The 20,962-nt window shown below is 32.3% G+C and overlaps 1 protein-coding gene across 4 annotated transcripts in view; it reads left to right on the plus strand.

Moving 5' to 3' along the window:
- The window catches only part of LOC118203809 (ankyrin repeat and SOCS box protein 13-like), a 72,552-nt gene that overhangs the window by 27,087 nt on the left and 24,503 nt on the right, over nucleotides 1–20,962 (plus strand). For all 4 annotated transcript variants that reach the window (XR_015041301.1, XM_085817280.1, XM_085817281.1 and 1 more), the window contains exons 3-4: nucleotides 6,821–6,971; nucleotides 17,762–17,896. Coding sequence is in view for 3 of the 4 variants with exons in the window: in XM_085817280.1 (XP_085673406.1) it covers nucleotides 6,821–6,971; nucleotides 17,762–17,896 (286 nt within the window). In the remaining variant the exon portion in view is untranslated. The remainder of the gene's footprint in view (nucleotides 1–6,820; nucleotides 6,972–17,761; nucleotides 17,897–20,962) is intronic.

Here is a 20,962-nt window from a genome sequence, read left to right on the forward strand (position 1 = left end):
AGCTATTTTGAACTTTAAGTCGGAAGCGAGAGAAAGCATATTGTTTCAGTAAATTTTTAAGCTTATTTTATTTTCAGCTGTGAATATTAACAGTGAGTACTTTTGGTTTTAGTTTTTGCTGCAATGTTTTATAAATTAAATGAAGTATTTAATACTTCATAATCGTACATGCATTGTTTAGGTTGATTTTTCTTAACTATAGGCTAATTTAAATTTTCGAAGCCTGTTTAAAGTAGCTAGGCTATGATGTTCAATAGGTAAACATCATCAGATGCATATTTGATTCATCGGTTTGAGGCTGTTATTATCATGTAACCCCACAGTCAGTCAAGAGGCATTTGCAGTCCAGAAAATGATTGTAGTTGCATGCTATTTACATCTGTTCATATTTTTATTACAGATCATCATTTTATACCAGGGATGGGAAAATACGTCCCTCAGGCCAGCTCCAGTATGCCTGAAGGTTCTATTTAAACCACTGCAAATTAAAAAAAAATATTATATTTATATATTATAAAAGGAATGAATGTGATATTTTTTGTGAATTTTTGAAGAGACTTTGAACTTTGGAAGTACCTGTAACAAATATGTAATATTGTGACTCTTGGAGCACTCAGTGTGATGAGGGGGGGGCGAGAAGAAACTAGGTTTCTTAGACTCTTAAATCAAAACCCTCCCAGAAATAGTGTTGTCTTTCTATATTGCATTATACATGAAGATGTCCTGTGTAAGTCTGTACTGATTATGTAATCACGAGGCTTGTAAATACTATTCAATCTCATAGACTTCCAGCAATTTCCAGATTTTCTTCAGTCTATGGAGTCTGAATATTCTGATATAGTAAGGTAGCTTAGGGCAGGATATGTTTTCAAATGAATCTGGTAGCTGAAAGATAACATTATGTTGTTCTTCCATGGAAACAGTATTTTTCAGAGTATGAAAGGTTGTAAGATACAGACAGCATGGTTTTTTTGATTTAACATTTTTCAGAGATTTTCTTTGTCACATGAACAATTTAAATATCAAGGTGCAGGGAAAAAAATCTATTGACAATATCTATTTCAAAAGTTTTAATTAAAACTTGATCTGTTTGCTGAACAACTAGCTAAGAACAATTTGTCTCATTTCCTGAGATTAAATTCAATACCTCCAATACATGAAGCTGAGCTTAAGAGTTATGAAGTGGCCTAAGAAAACTGCATTTTGAATTTTTTTTTTTTTTAAAATTTAAAGAAAAGGAAATCCTTGTGCACCATACGAGTATCACACGAGACTTACAAAGTAAAAAAGGCAAAATTGTAAGTAATAACATCAGTTTTCAATAATACAATAAAATTATACACAAAAAAAAAAAAAAAAAAAAAAAAAACGCAAGTAAATACAAAAGTATAAAAATGTATAAAGAAATCATTTACAATGTTTAAAATAAAAGTCAACAAAATCGTTGAAAGCTCAGTAGGCCGAAGCTGAAGATACAAAATCATAACATTTCGGTGGCCAATGAATTCCAATTAATTTTAATCTGCATTTCAATAGATTTCTTGCTTTATCAAGCAGTGGGCAGTCAAAAAGCAGGTTGAAAACACTTTGCTGAGCGCTAAGATTGCAATAACACAAATTGGAAGATGTCAGCTTAAATCATTCAAGATAAACATTAAATTTACCATGTCCAGGCAAAAATTGCATAACTTTAAAATTGAGCAACAAGTCTTTACTTTTCAGTCTTTCAAAAATAGTTGGGAAGAATGTTTTTGTAACAGATCCCTTATCAGATGAGATGTAATCACAGTTCCCCTGCTCAATCATTTTAGCTTTGAATGTTTTTTAAAATAAGATTTTGGAATATTTACATCAACATTAATACTGTTTTTAGTTGCAGTCTTAGCAAGCCAGTCAGGTCTCTCATTTCCATAATTACCCAAATGACCATGGACAAATGTAAAAAACGCTGAAATATCCTTCTCCTCCAGATCTCTGAGAGACTGCTGTATATTAATAATAATATCATTACATAAAGAGGTATTTTTAAGGGATTCCAGGGAAGAGAGTGAATCCATACAGATTAAGTAACTGGAACTACGTCCATCCTGGCTAATTATCCATTTGATTGCAAAATTAATACACAGAAGCTCAGAAATATATACAGTACATTCATTTCTAATGTGAAATTGGTAACACTCAATTTCAATATCATCTTCAAAAATAACATAAGCAAAAACAACTTTATCATCAATCCTACTACCATCCGTATACAACACAAATGAGAATGAATTTACATCACTGTCCATACTATCCAGAATCTGTACTGGTTGTCTTACAGAAAGATGTGGAAGAACAGACAAGGGCAATAAATGATCAAAATGAGAACTGGAGTAGTTTGCAAGACTATTCTTGTAATCTGTAAAGGTCAGAATAAACAAATCCAGGGGTGGAAATCCAGCAAGAGAGAAAACAGCATTGTAACTAATAGTTTGGTAATCCCTTATAACTCACAGTAAAATTCGTCTTTGAACTCGAAGCAGGCGTTTAGAGTTAATTTTCTTTTTTAGAGACAATCCATATGATCATCCCCAATCCATATGAAATCATCATATCATCCCCAATCCTATCATCCCCAATCCATATGAAATAAAGGGTACAATGCCTTGTTTATAAATAATTGCGCTAACATTTCATTTAACACCAAAACTATTACATGCAATTTGATTCAGCCCACGCTGAAGAGTCTCACATTTATTAGAAATGTAGGAAATATGCTTTTTCCAGTTTAATTTGCTATCCAACAAAACACCTAAATTTTAATTTCATTCACCCTCTCAAGGGGATTGTCATTTAAAAGCAATTGAAATCCTTCATAAGTAGTATTTTTCTATCAATAAACATGGTCTTGGATTTTGCATGGTTAAAGTTTAACTTAAAATCTATTGACCAATGATAAATGAAATCTAAAACATCTTGGGCGAGATGAAAAGCTTTTTGCATTTCTTTTCCTTGAATACAAATCAACAAATCAACTACAAAGGCAATGACTTCACAACTGAAGGGATCAGAAAGTTTCTGTAAGAGATCGTTCATAATAATAATTCAAAGCTTGGGACCGGAAACACAGCTTTGTGGACATCCTCTCTGAGGTCGATGAACACTTGAGGTGCCACCCAAAAAAAGCTTGACTGTCCTGTCTTTCAGCAAATCAAAAACAACAGTAAACACATTATGAGGCATTTTAATTTCTTTTAGTAAATTAAGAATAGCAGGCCACCATGCATTATCGAAAGCTCCTTCAATATCAAGAAAAATTAAAATAATGTACAAAACCTCTCGTCTTGCCCCTCTGTACAATGTTGCTAAGATCCAGAAGTGCATCCTCAGCATATTTTTGAGCAATGAAACCATATTGGTCAGCACTAAGAATATTTTATTTATATAGATGCCAAGTAATTATGTTAGTAATTTGTTTTTCAAAAAATTTACCTAAAGAAGAAAGAAGACAGATACACCTAAGATTATTCACATGTGGTTTGTTTCTTGAGTATCACAATAACGAGGGCGTTCTTCCAAGTTTGTGGAGATTCAAACATATATTAAATAATCTATGAAAAACTGCAGGAAAAGCCGATGGAAGTATCTTATAGTTTTACTGGGAATAGAATCCAGGCCAGGAGCCCTGCCAAGCCTTAAATTATGAATTACGTGATCAACCTCGGCCTGCGAAAAAGGACGATCAATCTGAGACGCATAATTGCTGCGAGCAGATGAGCGCCACTGAGTATGAAAGTCATTATTAAACCTCACAGAATTATTAGGAAATGCTTTATCAAGAATAGCATCAGTAGTTTCATCCAAGGAAGACATACTGCTTGAAAGCCGAAGGCCCGAGATCTCAATCTTCCTCATAAAATTTTCTTTAATACCGTAAGTGTAAATTTTTTTCCTCACATTCTCATTATTGATATCCAAAAGAAACTTCCTCCAAGACTCTAATTTGGCCTCAAGAAGCATTTCATTGTATTTTTTCCTTAAATCAAGGTATTTCCACTTATACAAGTCCGCTTATACTAGTAGTCCTCTGGAACCTCCGTCTAGCAGCATTAGCTCTCTTTCTCATAATGGAAATTTCCAATGACCACCAAGGTACTTTTCGCATACCAGTCCTTCTAGTAGGCATAGATTTAATACATGCCCGAAAAATAACTGAAGTTATAAAATCTACAATCGCATTAAGTGAGTCAGTGCTTGAGCAAGAATCCAAACCAATAATGATCAAAGAAATATACTGTGAACAATGTTTTTCAAAATATCTGCAATTTGCTTTTTTTGTATTAAAAAAAAATCTGCTGACAGCAATTAAAGAAGCAGCAGAAACGGATAAGTCGAATTCAATCATTGCATTTTCTGACAATGATTCACAGTCAAAGAGACACCAGCGGGTAACATTAGCCAGCAAATCAGCTCCCATAATTGTGACATCTATATAGCTTGATCCCTGTTCAGAAACAAAAGGTAGGTCCGCAGTCCTCATTGATCACATATAAGTTATAGGAGCTGACAAATTCTCCAAGCTTGTTTCCTCGAGCATCACTGTAGGGACTAAACCACAGTTCAGACTTACTATTGGAATCCATACCCCAAATAAGCTTTGCAAGATCCCTAGCCTGGAAGACTTGACTTATTTTCTACAAATCAAAGTCAATACACCGAGAAGGCTCAAAGTGGTACGAAAATTAAAAATATTTTGTATCTTTAAAAATAATATCAAGAGTCAGCATATTATAATCCAAGAATCTCGAATCCAAAAACGTAGGTAGAAATCTGGCTTGAACAACAATAGCAGCTTTTGTGACTTCTGTATTAAAATCATAGTATAACCGAAAGGAACTCGGAAAGCCAGGCATAAGACCATGATAAGAGTAAGGTTCTTGAATAAAAGCAATGGAAACATTGTTTACCAAGTAAATTAATTTGAACAAATTTTAAAATAGAATTATGACTATTATCCATAATTTGTTCTTGATATATTTTGACTTCTTTTAAATTCATGACAAGAACAACTTTCAGAAAAAGGCAAATGGCTTACATTTAATTTTTTTTCTCATCTTTTATTTTTTTATTGTGTCTAATGCAATTGATACAGACTTTCAAATTCTTATGTGGGCAATTTTTACTTTCATGTTCACGTGCACAGAAATAACAAGTGCGTAGGTTTTTGCAATGTTCAGCACGGTGATTATATCCTAAACAATTAAAACACCAATTAATCACAACAAAATTATCCACAGTACAGATACTCCAAGAAATTTTTAATCTACATTCCTGTAAAATACCTCTACGCATGTCTGGATGCACCTCAACAACTAAATGTCTCGTATTTGGAAATTTCCTTAATGTAAATTGAATTTGAGATTCATTCCATTTATTTTCGAAAGCAATAACATCTGGATTTTGATTTTTTTTAAAACATCAAGAACATCCTCATCCCTTATCTCATTAGGGACATTTTTTATTAAGATCGTAGGATTCCTTCGTCTGGAAGGAAAGGCAGTTAATTCCTGTGATTTTACTTGAATTTCAGATTGCATCCATTCATTCAGATTGAAGTCATTTTCAGAGGGGCATTATATCAATACCTTGCCATTTCCAATATTTTTCAGATTGAGAATACCCACTTTTTTCTCTACAAGATTAATTTGTAATTTAAGAATCTTTTTTTATATCCTCTGACGAACGATTTTCTGAAGAAATGACAAGACCACAAATTAAAGAATTTTGTTTCACATTGTCCACAGGAGATGGCAGCACAGCACTAGCATATGTTGGTTTTACGAAAATGTCTTTAAGATTTTCCCTACAAGCTTCATGGTAAGCCAACGACTTAATACGTTCAAAATTCTTAGTAATCAAACACTTTAACTCGCACATTGCATGCCTTGCCTCTTCACTAATATTCTGGTTCATATTACACTTTGACTCAATAGCTGTTTCAAGTTTATCATAGCAACATTTAAGCACACTATAGAACACATCATCGTCTTCTTCGTCCATCCTGGCATTTCTTTACCTCATGGCACTACTCAAAGAAGTAAACAAATCGTCGAGCTAGGCTTAACTATACCGAAATCTTGCAAGAGCATTTTGAGCTTGAATGCAGATTTCAAGATTTCAGTGCCATTCAGACAGAATTGTATATTTTTGCCTTGTCTTTCAATGTAAATTGTGAAGCTGTCAAGCCAAATTTGCAGTTTAAATTAATCATCTCAAGCAGTTGTTTTTCAGTGTTCAGATATTATAGTTTTACAAATTGTTACCAAAAGCAGGTTCTGCAGATTTAATAGCTCGTGCCCAGAAAATTAGTTCTATGATTGATTCATCTTTTATATGTGTACAAGTGTTTTCTAGCATGAAAAACTTAGGAAGAATTCTGTTAGAAATAGAGTGACAGATGCTCAGAATTTGTACATCGCAGTTCTAACCCGAATTTAAAGAATTTTTTAAATGCAGTTGCAGTTTCGTTCATCACATTAATATTTGTATTATGCTATTTGTGGACTGTTTTTAAAGTTTTAGAATAAATTACATTGGCCCACTAATTTTTTTTTTTTTTTTTTTTCCCAACTCCCAAAGAAGTTTGCCCATCACTGTTCTATACAATATTGCTTCTTTAAAGCAAAAAGAAGTCTTTTTAAGGTGAAGTATTTTGTCTAAGAATACTAATGATGCTATTCTAAAGAATAGCCAGTTACTTGCTATGATAAAATAGTTAAAGATATTGCTGAAACATGTTTGATTTTTATTGCGTCAACCGTAACTGTGCTTTCTGTTGCAGGTAAATGCAACTAGTTTGGATGGAGGCACACCTTTATGTGATGCATGTGCTGCTGGAAGTGTTCCTTGTGTAGAACTGTTAATGAGAATGGGTGCAGAAGTGAATCCACCATTGGCTCTCAGTACACCTCTGCATGAAGCTTGCTTAAAAGGTTTCAGTTTAAATAAATAATTTTTATGATATTCCTTTGAATATTGTGATGGACTAAGATGATCATATACTGTATAAGAAAATTTATTAAAGAGAAAAATAATAGCCCTTGATTTAAGCTGTAAGATGTTCTTATGCATTAAAAATAAATTACTTAAATTCATCCAAATAAATTATCAAAGCGAAAAAAATGTAAATTATCCAGAGATTGAACTTGTACTTTTTGCTCAAGCTATGAACAGAAGTGTGCCATTTGATGGTTGAATTAAGCCACTGTACAATAGCTCTGTTCCTTCCCCCCCTTTTTTTTTTTTACTTGTTGTATATGATACTGTTTTAACTTTCTCATTAAACTCAGTATATGAAGCATTAGATGTATATTAATACAAAGTCAAATGCTTTGCTGCTGTGAAAAGAGCAATGAAAATAACTTACTTAATGTGAATAAATTATCAAAAGGTGGGGGGAAAAAAAAAAAAAAAAAAAAAAAAAGATCACCCCGAGATTGAACTTGTACTTTTTACCTGAGCCCTGTAGAACTAGAACTTGTATATTGCTGTGCTATGATAATGTTTTAATTTTCATATTGAGTTCAGTATATAAAGCGTTAAAGCTGTATTAATATGGAGTCAAATGCTTTGCTGTTGTTAAAAGAACACGCATTCTTTGAACCTCATAAACCAGTTCAAGCATCTCAAATATATAAGACAACAAAGTTTATAAATGTATGTGATTCTCTCATTCTTCCTAATTTTTAATCTGAGAGTCTAAATACAAGATAAAGAGATTTTAACTTTATTAAAGTTATACAATAGTTAAATGTGCCAAAAAGTAAGAAATAATTATTTTAGGTATTATGGCGATCTTAGTGCCATGTAATTAAACAAAATCACAAGGCAGCTAACAGTGGAGGATTTTAAATCTAAATTATCAGCAAGAAATTTAAGAAAATGACATAAAATTATTTTTATGTATCTTATTTTTTACACTGCTACTTCAGTTCATTGTCAAGGCCAGTAATGTTAATTTCTCTAGCAAAACCAGAAAATTCTTATGTGATGATCTATCTTATATGGTATATCTTATAATCTTATATGGTGATATATTCTAATAAGGTATTTTCTCCCTCCTTTCTGCATGCCTTTGTTATGTGGTAGCACACTTGGGGTGTATTTGAGAAGTCCAGGTTTGAGTTCTGGCGAGGGCATTGCTCATTCAGGCTTTGTACAGCCCTTAAAAGTCCTTAGGTTTTTTTGGAATAGATTTTTGGTCCCTAAAAGTCCTTAATTTTGACCAAATTCAGCAGGAAGTCTTAATTTTAATCATCTGAAATTTCTGTCTGTTTTTATGAGTGCCCTTTTGAATGTGAATTTGCATTTTGGACAAATATAGTTGGAGCACAACTAACTTTCAAAACTTACTAACCGTGCCTACATCAGGCTTCCAGGTTTGTTTTGATCAGCATGTGCCTATCTAGGCAAGCAGCAGCGGTGGCAACAGCCAGTCCTCTGTAAGGAATCATGCTGATTTTACTTCTCATTTTAACGTATGCCGTTTGACATAAAATCTACCTGCTATTTACTAAACTTCTAAACTGAGCAAGTACATGACAGAATGAGACATATAAGAAAAAATCAATATAAAGCTAACTGTTAGTAAAACATAAATAAAATGTCACTAATCTTCTTTCAAATATATCCAACTGTTATAAGGGTAAAATATTTAATGTTACTTGATAAGTTTTATAAAGCTGATTTTATTCTTAAATTTGTGTACTAATTATGTTTGATAATAGTGTATTCTACTTGTGGATCTATTTTATTCTTAAGATGGTATCAAATTTTTTTTTTTTTTTTTTTTTATTAAAAGTTTAGTTTAGGATAATCGGGGTGAAGCATGGTATTATGATTAAAAGTGCTTATGCTGTAGCTTGTTATGTTTTATCAGGGTGAAACTTTGCATCTTATCCCATTTTGCTCAAATTTCTCAGATCAGAGAATAATGATAATTTTTCTTTCTTTCTTTTGTATGCATTTCTTCAACAGTCATCTTTTATTACAGCTTCTGAAACTGTTGTAGTTTTTTCTCCTTGAGCTTATTTTTATCATCTTCCAGTAATTTATTAGAATCTTCATTGATAACTCCTAGCCCATAGTTTTGCTTAGAGACAATATTATTGATAATAACAAAAATAAAATACCCTTAAGTGTCAAATTGCGTAAAGTCTGTGCAATCCAATTTGGGCGTAATTTTGTCCAGTCTGAATTTATGGTTCTGTATGTCATCTATTTCCAGGCTTTGTTAGTGAAAGTTAAGCAGTATAAAATACTAAAATGACATTTCCAGAAGCCTCTGAGTGTTAATTATACCACATAGGTTACCTCAAAATATTTTGAAAATCATATGTTGCTGATTTGAGAGCTCCTAACTTGAGACTGTATTGGTTATTCAAGGTGCTTTTTGTTCAGATAATTTTTATTTAATTTTTGAAATATATACATATATATTTCATTAATCAAACATACGCTGACTATAAATAAGTATTTGGACACCTGTGATAGAAAAGAAAAACTAACTTTATTCAAATAGTTGGTAGAGCCTCCACGAGAGGTAATTACAGTGTGGACCCTCCGGGGCATACTTTCCACAAGTCTTTGTATGACAGCTAGTGGTATTTTCTTCCACTCGGCTTGGAGAAGACATAGAAGTTCCTTCACCGATTTTGCACGGGTAGTGCACCCCTGAATTCGGCGATGCAACTTGTCCCAGAGGTTCTCGATAGGGTTCAGGTCTGGACTCTGGACAGGCCAGTCCATTCGATGAACTCCATTGGCACCATACCAAGCCTTGGTTAACGTCGAAACATAACAACTGCCATTGTCATCCTGAAAGTAACAGGGGTTCAACCAGTAAAACTGCCACAACGTAGGAAGCACATTGTCATCCAAAATAGTGCAGTAGGCATCAGAGTTGAGCTTACCATGAATGGGGACCAAGGGTCCCAGCCCATACAAGGAGAAACACCCCCAGACCATAATTTCACCTCTGCCGAACTTGACTGTTGGCACAATGCATTCTGGCAGGAGACGTTCTCCAGGTAGACGCCAGACCCAGACCCTGCCATCCGAACGGTAAAGGGTGAACCTTGATTCATCACTCCAAAGAACCCATTTCCACTGAATCTAGGGTCCAATTTCAATGTGCTTTGCACCACATTAACCGAGCAGCGTGGTTGGACTTTGTGATCAAAGGCTTATGGGCAACAGCACGACCATGAAAACCGAGCAGATGTGCTTCCTTATGGATGGTATTCTTTGAAACAATACTCCTGGATGCCTGTTGAAACTCCTCGCGGATGAGGGCCATCGGTTGGGTGGGGTTCTTCCGAATTTCTCTGGACAGCATTCGTTGGTCTCTATCTCCCAGTTTCGTTGGTCTGCCGACTCGGGGCACATTCCGACAATCACCTCTCACCTTAAACCTCTTAATCACATAGGCCACTCTCGATTTTGGGTACTTCAGATCGCTAGATATGTCCTTTAAGGATCGGCCACATTTGTGATACCCGATAATTGTACCTTTCTAGAAATCAGAGAGTCCGAAATGCGAGGCATCTTGCATGCTACTAAAGCCGATGCTGTTTCCTACATGATATATAACGGCGGAGTCCGGGACGTACCTTAGGACTGCAGATATCGTCATTTGCATAGGTGTCCAAATACTTATTGGTAGTCAGTGTATATATATATGTGTATTAATTAATGAAAAATTATCTGAAAAAAAGTCCTTAGGATTATATATAATACCCACTGTGGTACAAACATATTTGAGTTTATGAAGAGGCTGACTTGAATTGATGGTGATTTTTTTATCGCAGATTATGATATCAGTTTTAAACATTTCAAGTAAAATAATAACTAACAGCTAATTTAGTAATTAATTCTAAAATAATAATTAAAATTTAATGCTAAAATTAAATTCTATCTGTGTTTGTTTCATATTGTCGTCATTTTTTTTTTCTGTATCACTTTTGCTTTCTGAAGTTCTTTTAACACTTTTGTAATGAATTCTTATGCATGTTGTCTCTATATTTTTTAAGTTTGACACATATTATAAAAATGAAACTTTATAACTTCCCTCACTGATGTCTCATAGCAATAGCTTGTAATTCCTTTGAGGTTTCTTCTACATTCATTTCAAAAGCAGTTTTAATTGATTTTAAGATACGAAATCGCTGCACTGACTATATAATGAGCATAGCCTTTAGCAGAGATTGTGACTTACTTATCTCTTTTGAAGTGCTTGCATTTTCATAAAACTCAGTTCTGTTAAACACTCTCTGAACATTTTTTGTGTAATGACATTTGAAAGCTTTTTATAATACCCTGATCTAAAGCTGAATGTTAGAAGATGTATTTGCAGGAAGCAACATTAATGTTTTTCAGAAAGAGACGAGAGGTTTTTTTTTCTTTCTTTTCTTTCCTTTTTTTTTTTTTTTTTTTTTTTTTTTGTGTGTGTGTGTGATGCACTAATTAGTAAAGTTATTTTCTTCATTTTTCAGTTCACTAACTTCGTTTCAAAAGAATATCAGTAAAAATGCTACTTGAGTTACTATGAGAAGTTAGAGGTGAATTGACTTTTTTCAAACATTGAGATTTACTGCTTGTGCCAGTAATCATTGTTATTTTCTTGATTGTTGGGTCGGGTCCATATTGCACTTTAATAATACAGTAACTTATTCTTTAATTTTTTATACCAACTGCTGTTTCACTTTTAAATCATAAAATTAGGTCATAACTTAGTTTATGATTAAATCACTTTTAATCATAAATTTAAATCAAAAATCATATTTGTATTATAAATTTTGTTCAGCCTATATTAATTTATTCAAGTAAATGTATCTAAGTAAAAGTCTTTTATCTGGTTATTAGTTGCATGATGAAATGCCTCTTCAATCTTCTTATGCCGTTTCTGATGAACAGTGTTGAATTTCTCTATCTTGTGAGCCATTTGTCAATTGATACAAAATTCTGCCCTAGCATTTAGCAAATTACCAAAAAAAAAAAAAAAAAAAAAAAAAAAAAAAGTTCTAGAAATAGAAGCACTTTATAGTTTTATAAAGTTTCAGCATATTTTGATTTTCTGTCTTTTTTACACTTTCTTGTGACATTTGCATTTTTTATTAGTTCTTTGTTAATTATAACTTCTTGTTTACATAAATTACACAGTACTGTTTTGGAAATTCCAAGTTTAAATATAGTTTTTCTTTGGCTGAAATTACCAAGAACATCAAAATCTTTAAACAGTTTTATCACATTCTTTCAGACTTAAGCCTCTTCATTTTTGGCATATTCGACATGTTACAAATTAATTACTCACAAATTAAAACAATGCTTCTTCGAGTGATTTATTCAAAATTTCTGAAATTGCATTTCTAACTTGCAGAAAAATGGCCTTTTGTCTTATTTTGTCAATCATCTCCTTCCCTCTGAATTATAAGCATGACCAGAGCTTTCTTTGTTTTTGCTTCAGCCTACAGTTATTACTTCTTTTCCATTCAAAGACAGCTCATGTATGATAATGCTGAAAAGCATTTCACGAACTTCTTTTATAAATCTCTGTGAATATAGTGTGTCTATTCCAAAAGACGATTCTGAATGTGGCTTTGGTTTTGAATTTGATTTCTACTTCCTATCAGTTGATATTCAAGAATGAACTATCATTCATATATAATGATTCTAGAGGATTGTTTTTGTTAAACTTAAAGTAAGTATATTCTTCCCGTTTGAAATTACTTCATCCAAAGTAAAATCATGATCATTTATCATATGTGGACGTGTCCTAAAATCTAGTCTAATCTGATGATAAATTGATAAATCATCCTGAATATTGTCACAAGAGAAAAGATACTGTAGGAGATAAGTTACAGTCTTTTCTCTATTTGTAGTATAGGATCCATCTTGATATTTCTAAGAGGCGATCTTAAGGCTGGTTTATATTTATTAGCTGTGATATGATAAGGAATACCAAAAGGTTAGTTAATATTCAGTATCACATAATTGCTCCCATGTGCATTTCTAGATCATGTTGATATCTCCTTTATATTCAGCCAGTTTCTTTTTGTGTTGAATCTTCAGCATATTTCTGTAGATTTGGTTATGAATACATCTCTATAATTTTCTTCTGTAGAGTCGAGCTTAACTCCATAATACACCTAATTTTTCAGAACACCAATACCCTTGTCTCCCGAAACAATATTTTGTTTTACATGGTTCTTCCTTTTATTTTTCTTGCTAATATTCACTACTGAATTTGTAAGATCTTTAATATAAAGGTGTAAATCAGATGTATTTTCCAAATTTTGTTCAGAGTCTTGCCTATTAAAACAATGCAATTATGTGTAGAAATCTAACTAATTCAAAGAGAGAAGACTTGTGACTAATGATCAATATAGCGATCAATTAATATATCTCAATATATTGATGATCACTACGTGAGATATCTGTGGAGTCAGACCAATTTGAACCAAATGAAGATTTCACAATGGTCAGATTTATCCAACTTTCGCCTCTGGCACCGGAAAACATAGCTGGGATGTCAGGACTATAAATTACATTCAAGTTATTCATCGAACAGAATTCAATAATGGCCTCACCTCTTGGGTCTGCTGAGTGCTCTGGAATGGTGTGAAATAAATACTTAAAAAGATTTTGAAAATCTGATAGTTTTTTAAACTGGAATTTATTGTAGTTCGTATCAGAAGGTTTTAATTTTTATTTATCTATTTTATTTACTCATGCTGTTACCTTAGCTGATGTGAATTTAGAAGCACTTGCTAAGAATTACTAAACATATGCTTTTCTAATAATAGTTTCTTTGAAATAAAACTGCTTGAAAGCACATAATTTCAGTCTAAATTTCAGACATAAATATTTTGCCGCAATGCATAGTTACTAGTATTTTCCATAGCTTTTTGTTGAACTACAATTGTATTTCTCTCCTTTGCATAGAATATCCAAGAGATGCTAACATACTTTTTTTTTGTTTTTGTGTAAAATTCACTATTATTAATGCAGGGTTCGTATGGTCCTTAAGAGTCCTTAAATTTTTTTGAAATCAATTTTTAGTCCTTAAAAGTCCTTAATTTTGGCCAAAATCAGTAGAAGGTCCTTAATTTTAATCATATGAAATTTCTCTCTGTTTTTACGACTGCCATTTTGAGTGTGAATTAGCATTTTGGAAGAATATTTTTGGCGATTCACTGACGTATATGGTTATTTTTTGAATGGGTTCATGGGTTATAATTTGTTTCTATTTCTAATATAAATGATGGGATACTCGAGTTTCTAAGCAAGAAGTGAAACATAAGCATTTTGAAATTCATCTTTTCTAATAAAGAACTGTTAAGCAACTTTTTGCATATGGGATTGTGAATTCTTTTATTAAACAGTTCTAAATTTGACGACTTGCCAACATTTTGGCGATTTTAAGATTAGTTTCTATAGAAAATTTTTTAATTCCGAGATCCGAGAATTTTCCAGCGATTTATTTAAAAAATCATAATATTGATAAATTTCATTAAAATAATGGTAATATATTAGAATTATATTAAAAAAATAACATTAAAATAAAATATTTTTTTTCACTGTCATATTTTAAAGTTTCATTTTGGCAACATATTATACAATATAATAAACAAGGTATAATGCTATAAAGCATAATTTATGAAACAGCTCTTAGTAAAAGCAAAATTAGGTATGTAATTAATTAAGAATGTCTTCTTTTCAATTTTTTCATAGTAAGCGTTTTTCCCATGTAATTGTCTCAAAATTCTCAGAATATGCATCAGATTTCTCTATAAAATGAATTCTACACTTTTTCCTTCCTTTTTTTTCCAAAATATTTCTGGCTTTTTGATGTTACAGAATTGGTTAGGATAATTTTTGTTTAGTATTTTTGACATTGCAGCATAGAAAGTTTTGAAGGATTTAAAGGCAAGATTTACCCACGATTCTAGAAGATTTGAGAAATGTGTGACAAAATGAAAAATGTCTCCATGATATCAACATGTAATAGATGTATTTTACAGAAAGTTTGTGATGAATTTCTTACTTTTTGGAGAATGTCTGGAAGAATTTCATATTTCTTCTGAATGTTCCTATTACTAAAGAAATAAAATTAGCTACTTTTTCTATGCATTCTAAATGCATTTACTGTTTTCTAGAATAACATAAATCCTTAATTAAATCCAAAAATTCTAAAATTAAAAGGAAACATGTTGAAGAAAGAAATCGAATACATAAAGAAAATTATTCTTCAAAGATTTGTGCAGTTATTATTATGTAAATTATGCTATTATTTATGATTTCAGCCTTTATTATAACTTCCCATTTCTGTTTCCTTATATGTTAGAGTTACTGAGCCAGATTAAATTAAAATTAAATTGTATAATCTTTGACCACTAGTCCACATTTTTAGTTTCAATTTGACTGTTCTTGTTTAATTACGTCACCGTGAGCTGTAACTGACTTTGTTAGCATCAGAACATGCCTTTATGTTTTAAGTTCTTTCAAATAAGAGGCTTATTTAAACCTTTGTCTGATATTGTAGTTATTTTCAGAAACAGTGATAATTTTCTTCACATCTATCGAGGGGTGGTTAGGGACTATTTAACTTTTACCAGATCAAGTAAACCCTCATAGGTACATTGTGGAGAGGTTGACAAGTTAGGAGATAAAGCACGCAGAAACTAGCCAGAACACTGGTTTGCATATTGAGACAAATTTCTAATTATTGTTAGAAAAAATGCTTAAAGAGAAGGAAATCGATATAAACTAGCCAAAATGTTTGCGAAGGTTTGTAGAAACATTAGGCATTTTTGAAAGCAGGAAAGATAAAAAATTAACAATGCCTTCGCCAGGAATTGCACCACAGACCTCTAGAATACCGGCCCAGTGTGCAAACCACTAAACCACGAAGGCTTGCTGAGAAGGTGGAAGAAATACTTTATATACTCCCCCTTTTAAAGGGCAACGAGTTTTTAGGGGACCCAATTGCCAAATCCTGGGTGTGGAGAACCATCATCCAACACCCTTTTATAGTTTGGCACCACTGTAGAGACATTAGGTATTTGTGGAAGCAGGAAAGATGAAAAATTAACGCCTTCACCCGGAACCAAACTGCGGACCTCTGGAATACCACCTCAATGTGCAAACCATTACACCACAAAGGCTCGCCGAGAAAGTGGGAGAAATACCTTATAGGCTTCAAATTAAAATACGGTTGAATATTTTGTTGAGCATTGTTGTTACAAAATATAAATGTTTTGTAGCTTTTAATGTGTAATTATCCTAATATCATTTAAGAATCAATGTCATAAATTACATGTATTTTAAACTGCAAAATTTTATTAGATTTTGATTTTAATAGGCCTTTTTTTAACAAATATTGTTAAAAAATAAAATTTAATAGTGGTCATCTAAATCCATAATGACTAAGGTTATCTAATTACCTAATTCAATTATTTATAACTAACTACTTACCCTTAAAAATTATCTCTACATATTAAAGGAAGTTATTGCCTTTCATTAAGACTCACTGTGGTCACAAGATAAAACACAAAATGTAAAAATTGAAGTAAAACTTATATTTTGCATCTACTGAGGCCTCGGATAATAAAAACAATTTATCCCCTCTGGTGCTTTAATGACTTATTGGAACCTTAAAGTATATTAACTGGGTTACAACCCCTGAAACTATACACAAAGCTATGTCATTAACTGCATTAAGCAGAGCCTGACTAACTTTCAACACTTTCCAACTGTGCATACATCAGGCCTTTCAGGTTTGTTCCAATCAGCAGGTCTCTCTCTAGAAGCAGCTGAGGGACAACATTCAGTCTTTTGTTATGAATCATGCTGATTATGATCTTACTTCTCTTTTTAACCTATGCCGTTTGACATAAAATCAAATTCTTTGATAAAATCTCCCTACTATTTACTAAACCTCCAAACTGACCAAGTATGTGACAAAATGAGACATAAAAAAAATCAGCATAAAGCTAACTGTTAGTAAAATGTAAATGTCACTTATCTTCTTTCAAATATGTCCAACTATTATAAGTGTAAAATATTTAATGGCACTTGATAAACAGCATGAAGTTTATTTTATTCTCAAACTTATTAATAATTATGTTATTTAATTCATGTTTAGTAATAATGCATACTACTTAGGGATCTATTTTATTTTTAGGATGGTATTCCAGAAGTGAAATTCAGGCATAGAATAATATTTTTAATTGAATTTATTCAGTTCCCATTTGCTCATAGGTCCTTAATTTTTTTCATTAATGGTCCTTAAAAGTACTTACTGCAGAAATATGTACGAACCCTGTAATGACATTAGCTTATGTCCGTAAGGCTAGTTTAGTAAGTTTTCCAAGTATTCGGATGCTTACTTTCAATTAGTGAATGCAAGTGCTTTAATACACAATCTTCATTGAATAAATATTAGGAGCATATTTATGATTAATGATGCATAATTGTGAATTTTTATTTCCTTTTGAGATTGGAATACAGATCCTCGTCTTCAGTATCAAAATATTTAGTAGTGTTTAATGTAACTGTTTTAAAATAATAATTTGTAATGAAAACTTGCAAGATGCTGATTTTGTGTAATTATACAGTTTGAAAAATACATATTTTTCTCTTCAAGTTGAATGAATCATACGTTTGTTTTTTTGTCTGTAAACATTTTTCACTAAGTTTAAAAGCAGTGTGTTATCTCTTGTAGGAAGTTTGGATTGTACTGCACTTTTAATTAAAGCTGGAGCCCGACTGAATGCCAATGACTGCCATTTTGGCACTCCTCTTCATGCTGCTACAATTATGAATCATCCAGCATGTGTGAAACTACTTTTGCAAGCAGGTTATTTGATTATGTTTAAAATATTAAATTATATTTTATGAAGTGTAATTTTTGAGTTGCATAAATTTAATTCTTTTAATTCAAATTTTTATTATATTATTTTATTCACAATTCTATAATTCTTAAATATTATTTACTGTTATTAACACAAATAGGCTATTAGTCTCAAAATGGGATTTTGCATTGTTCACTGTAAACAGCTATATCACTTTTCAAATTGTCGCCAAATATTATCATCACGTATTTTTAAACAGGGTTGCCACGCTACCTGGAAAACCGGGAAAAGTCAGGGAATTCGAAAATTGACCAAAAAATTCAGGGAAAAGTCAGGGAATTTACGTATTTTTGTCAAAATCTGGAAAAGTCAGGGAAGTTCATACAATGATTCCGCCAAAAAAAGCGATTTTTGCGCCGACGTCGGAAGAGATAACTTTTTTGGCGAATTGCCTATCACGTGAGTGTCTGCTGGCATTGAGCCAATTTTCCCAGCTCCAATTTGATTGCCTTTTTAGAAAGGCAAAGCAAGTTTCCCGCAACTTTTGGTTTCCAGTATCCTCGAGAATCGCATGTGCAGTGCATGAACTAAAGAAAGTACCTGTTCTCGTATAAAACAAAATGGGTTTAATCTTAGTATACGGTACCATGGAGGTTAGAATCAAAGAATATGTATTGTAAAGAAGGAAAACCTCTGCAACAGACGTGGCTCCGTTCCATCATAGAAGGAAACAGCTGTGCATGCGTGATATATCTGCCGCCAAAGCTGGAAACCGGTGTCGAAGTTCGAAGGTCACGTTATCAAGAGTTCATTAAATGAATATCCTTTAAAATTTCTTTAACCACTTGCGCTAAAAAGACGTGCCACGCACGTCGAGATGTTTTTGTTTCAAACTGCGAGCGACGTGAACACCACGTCGATAAGCATTTATCGCAAAAATGAAAATAACATGGTGCACACGTCGCCTAACAACGAGATTGTTTATTTCTCGAGTTACAGCTCTGGATTGCACTCGCAGATGCGGAGAGGCGTAAATGAGACACGTTACCACTTGCTATATTGTAGCGCACGGCACCGCAACCGTGAAGTTTAGTCTTAGCGCAAGTAGTTAAACTCTAAATTAAAAGAAAATATTTTTTGGCCCAAGTAAATTAATTCATGGGTTACTAATTTTCAGGGGGGGGGAACTACGAAAATCCGTTTTTAAAATTATTGCGAAAAATCCAAGAAGAAACGTCCTTTGATAAAACGTTTCTTCCTGGATTTTTCGCAATAATTTAAAAACAGATTTTCGTAGCTTTCTTTTTGTCAAAGAACGTTTCTTCTTAACACGTTTCTCAATTTCCGGTACACATCGCGGAGAGGGAAATTCTGGCCGCCAGGTTCCGTCGCCAAATTCCTTGGCAAATTTTCCCTCCGCATTCTAGCGGCGTAATAGCATTTTACTTGTATGGAAAATTTTCTTCTTTACATAGACCAAAGAATTAGAGATTCTTTGCATAGACGTTTTTTGGTTAAAATAATCTCCATGTATGGATTTGGCGACATGATGATGCGCAGTAAACGGGTCATTTTGGTCTTGGCGACAATTTTCAAAATCGTGCCAAAGCCTTACCGTACACTAGAATTTTACCGCAAAATCTTTTTAAACTTTTCTTTTTAATAAATACCTTGACATTTTGCAGTAAAATAAAAAATAGTAATCTGTCATCTAGGCTAACCATGTAATATAACTATATTCGCTAAAATATCGTTGATTATTATAATTCAATTTTTAAGTAATTATCTTTATTTTTATGTTATTCGCATAATTTAATGATGCTTCTTCCCTCTAAATTTATTAATTATTAGTAAATAATATTTCTAAATTTTAGGAAATTTTCTCTGGCATAATCTTGAAATTAATTCTAGCAGTATGATGACATACCATCACGAAATTTAATGCACAGATTTTTTTTCTTATGTATGCTGCGAAATAAATATAAAATACCTCAATTTATTAAAATAGATTTCTTTCTTTCGTTTAGCTGCAGAATGTCTGCAAAAAAAGCCTTATTTTATTCCAGATTGGGAAGATTCTAATCTCAATCTTCAATGGAGAAAACAACAACTATTATAATTATATTTGTGTTTTCAAGTGTTAAGGTGCTTTTTAAGAACATACCTCACACAAATTAAATTTACCTAAAATCTAACCTAACTATTTAGCATTGCGTTGTGATTTATAAGGACCGGATTAGCCTCGTGTTGAGCTGGTGATGATCATGAGTAATAATTAAATAAAACATACATTTGTTATCCAATGTATATATCTTAAATTTTATTAAGTTTCTTAAGTGGAAAAGTAAACAAAATTATCAAACAAAGTATACCAAGAATAATTAAGAATAAATGTCCTCTGTGATTTATTGAATAATTAAGTGAATTTGCTACACAAATACAAGTAATACCATAATTTACCTCTTAGCGTAGCCAACGTACATTACGCGGATAGACTGGAATTTTCTTGAAACGCACCTGGAAAACCTGGAAAAGTCAGGGAATTTCATTCTCCTGTTTGAGTGGCAACCCTGTTTAAAGAAATTAAATAATGAAGAATCTGAATGCATGTATGTATGGAATGGTGAAAAAACAACGGTACTTAGCCCATCAAATTTTGAATAACATAGTCCTCCACTCAAACATGTGCACCTGGAATCTCGAATTTTGAATTTTATATTTCATCTTTTGTAAAACTTTGATGAATTTTTGATTAACAAACTCAATGATCTGAAAGCAAGCAGTAGCGACATTTCATGTAAGAAAACATTTTTCTCTCTAACTTGACATTTAGCGCATGAGACTTTATATCAGAAATTCTAAAGATGTGCTATTTTTAAATATTTTGTAATTTTGCTGTTGATCTGAAGTTTTTGTGGCTTAGGGCAAAGAACATGATAGTTAATTAATAAATTGAAAACACAAAATGCTAATAATAAAATGACCCAAAAAGTGTTTTTCAAGCTATCTTACTAAAAAAACTGATTGATATGATGAATGGAGGAAGAACTGAAAAAATAAAAAAAAAGTTA

Source organism: Stegodyphus dumicola, chromosome 5, assembly GCF_044657685.1.
Source record: "Stegodyphus dumicola isolate Sdum_Otavi_A_Nest chromosome 5, ASM4465768v1".
In the NCBI taxonomy this organism is placed as follows: Eukaryota; Metazoa; Arthropoda; class Arachnida; order Araneae; family Eresidae; genus Stegodyphus; species Stegodyphus dumicola.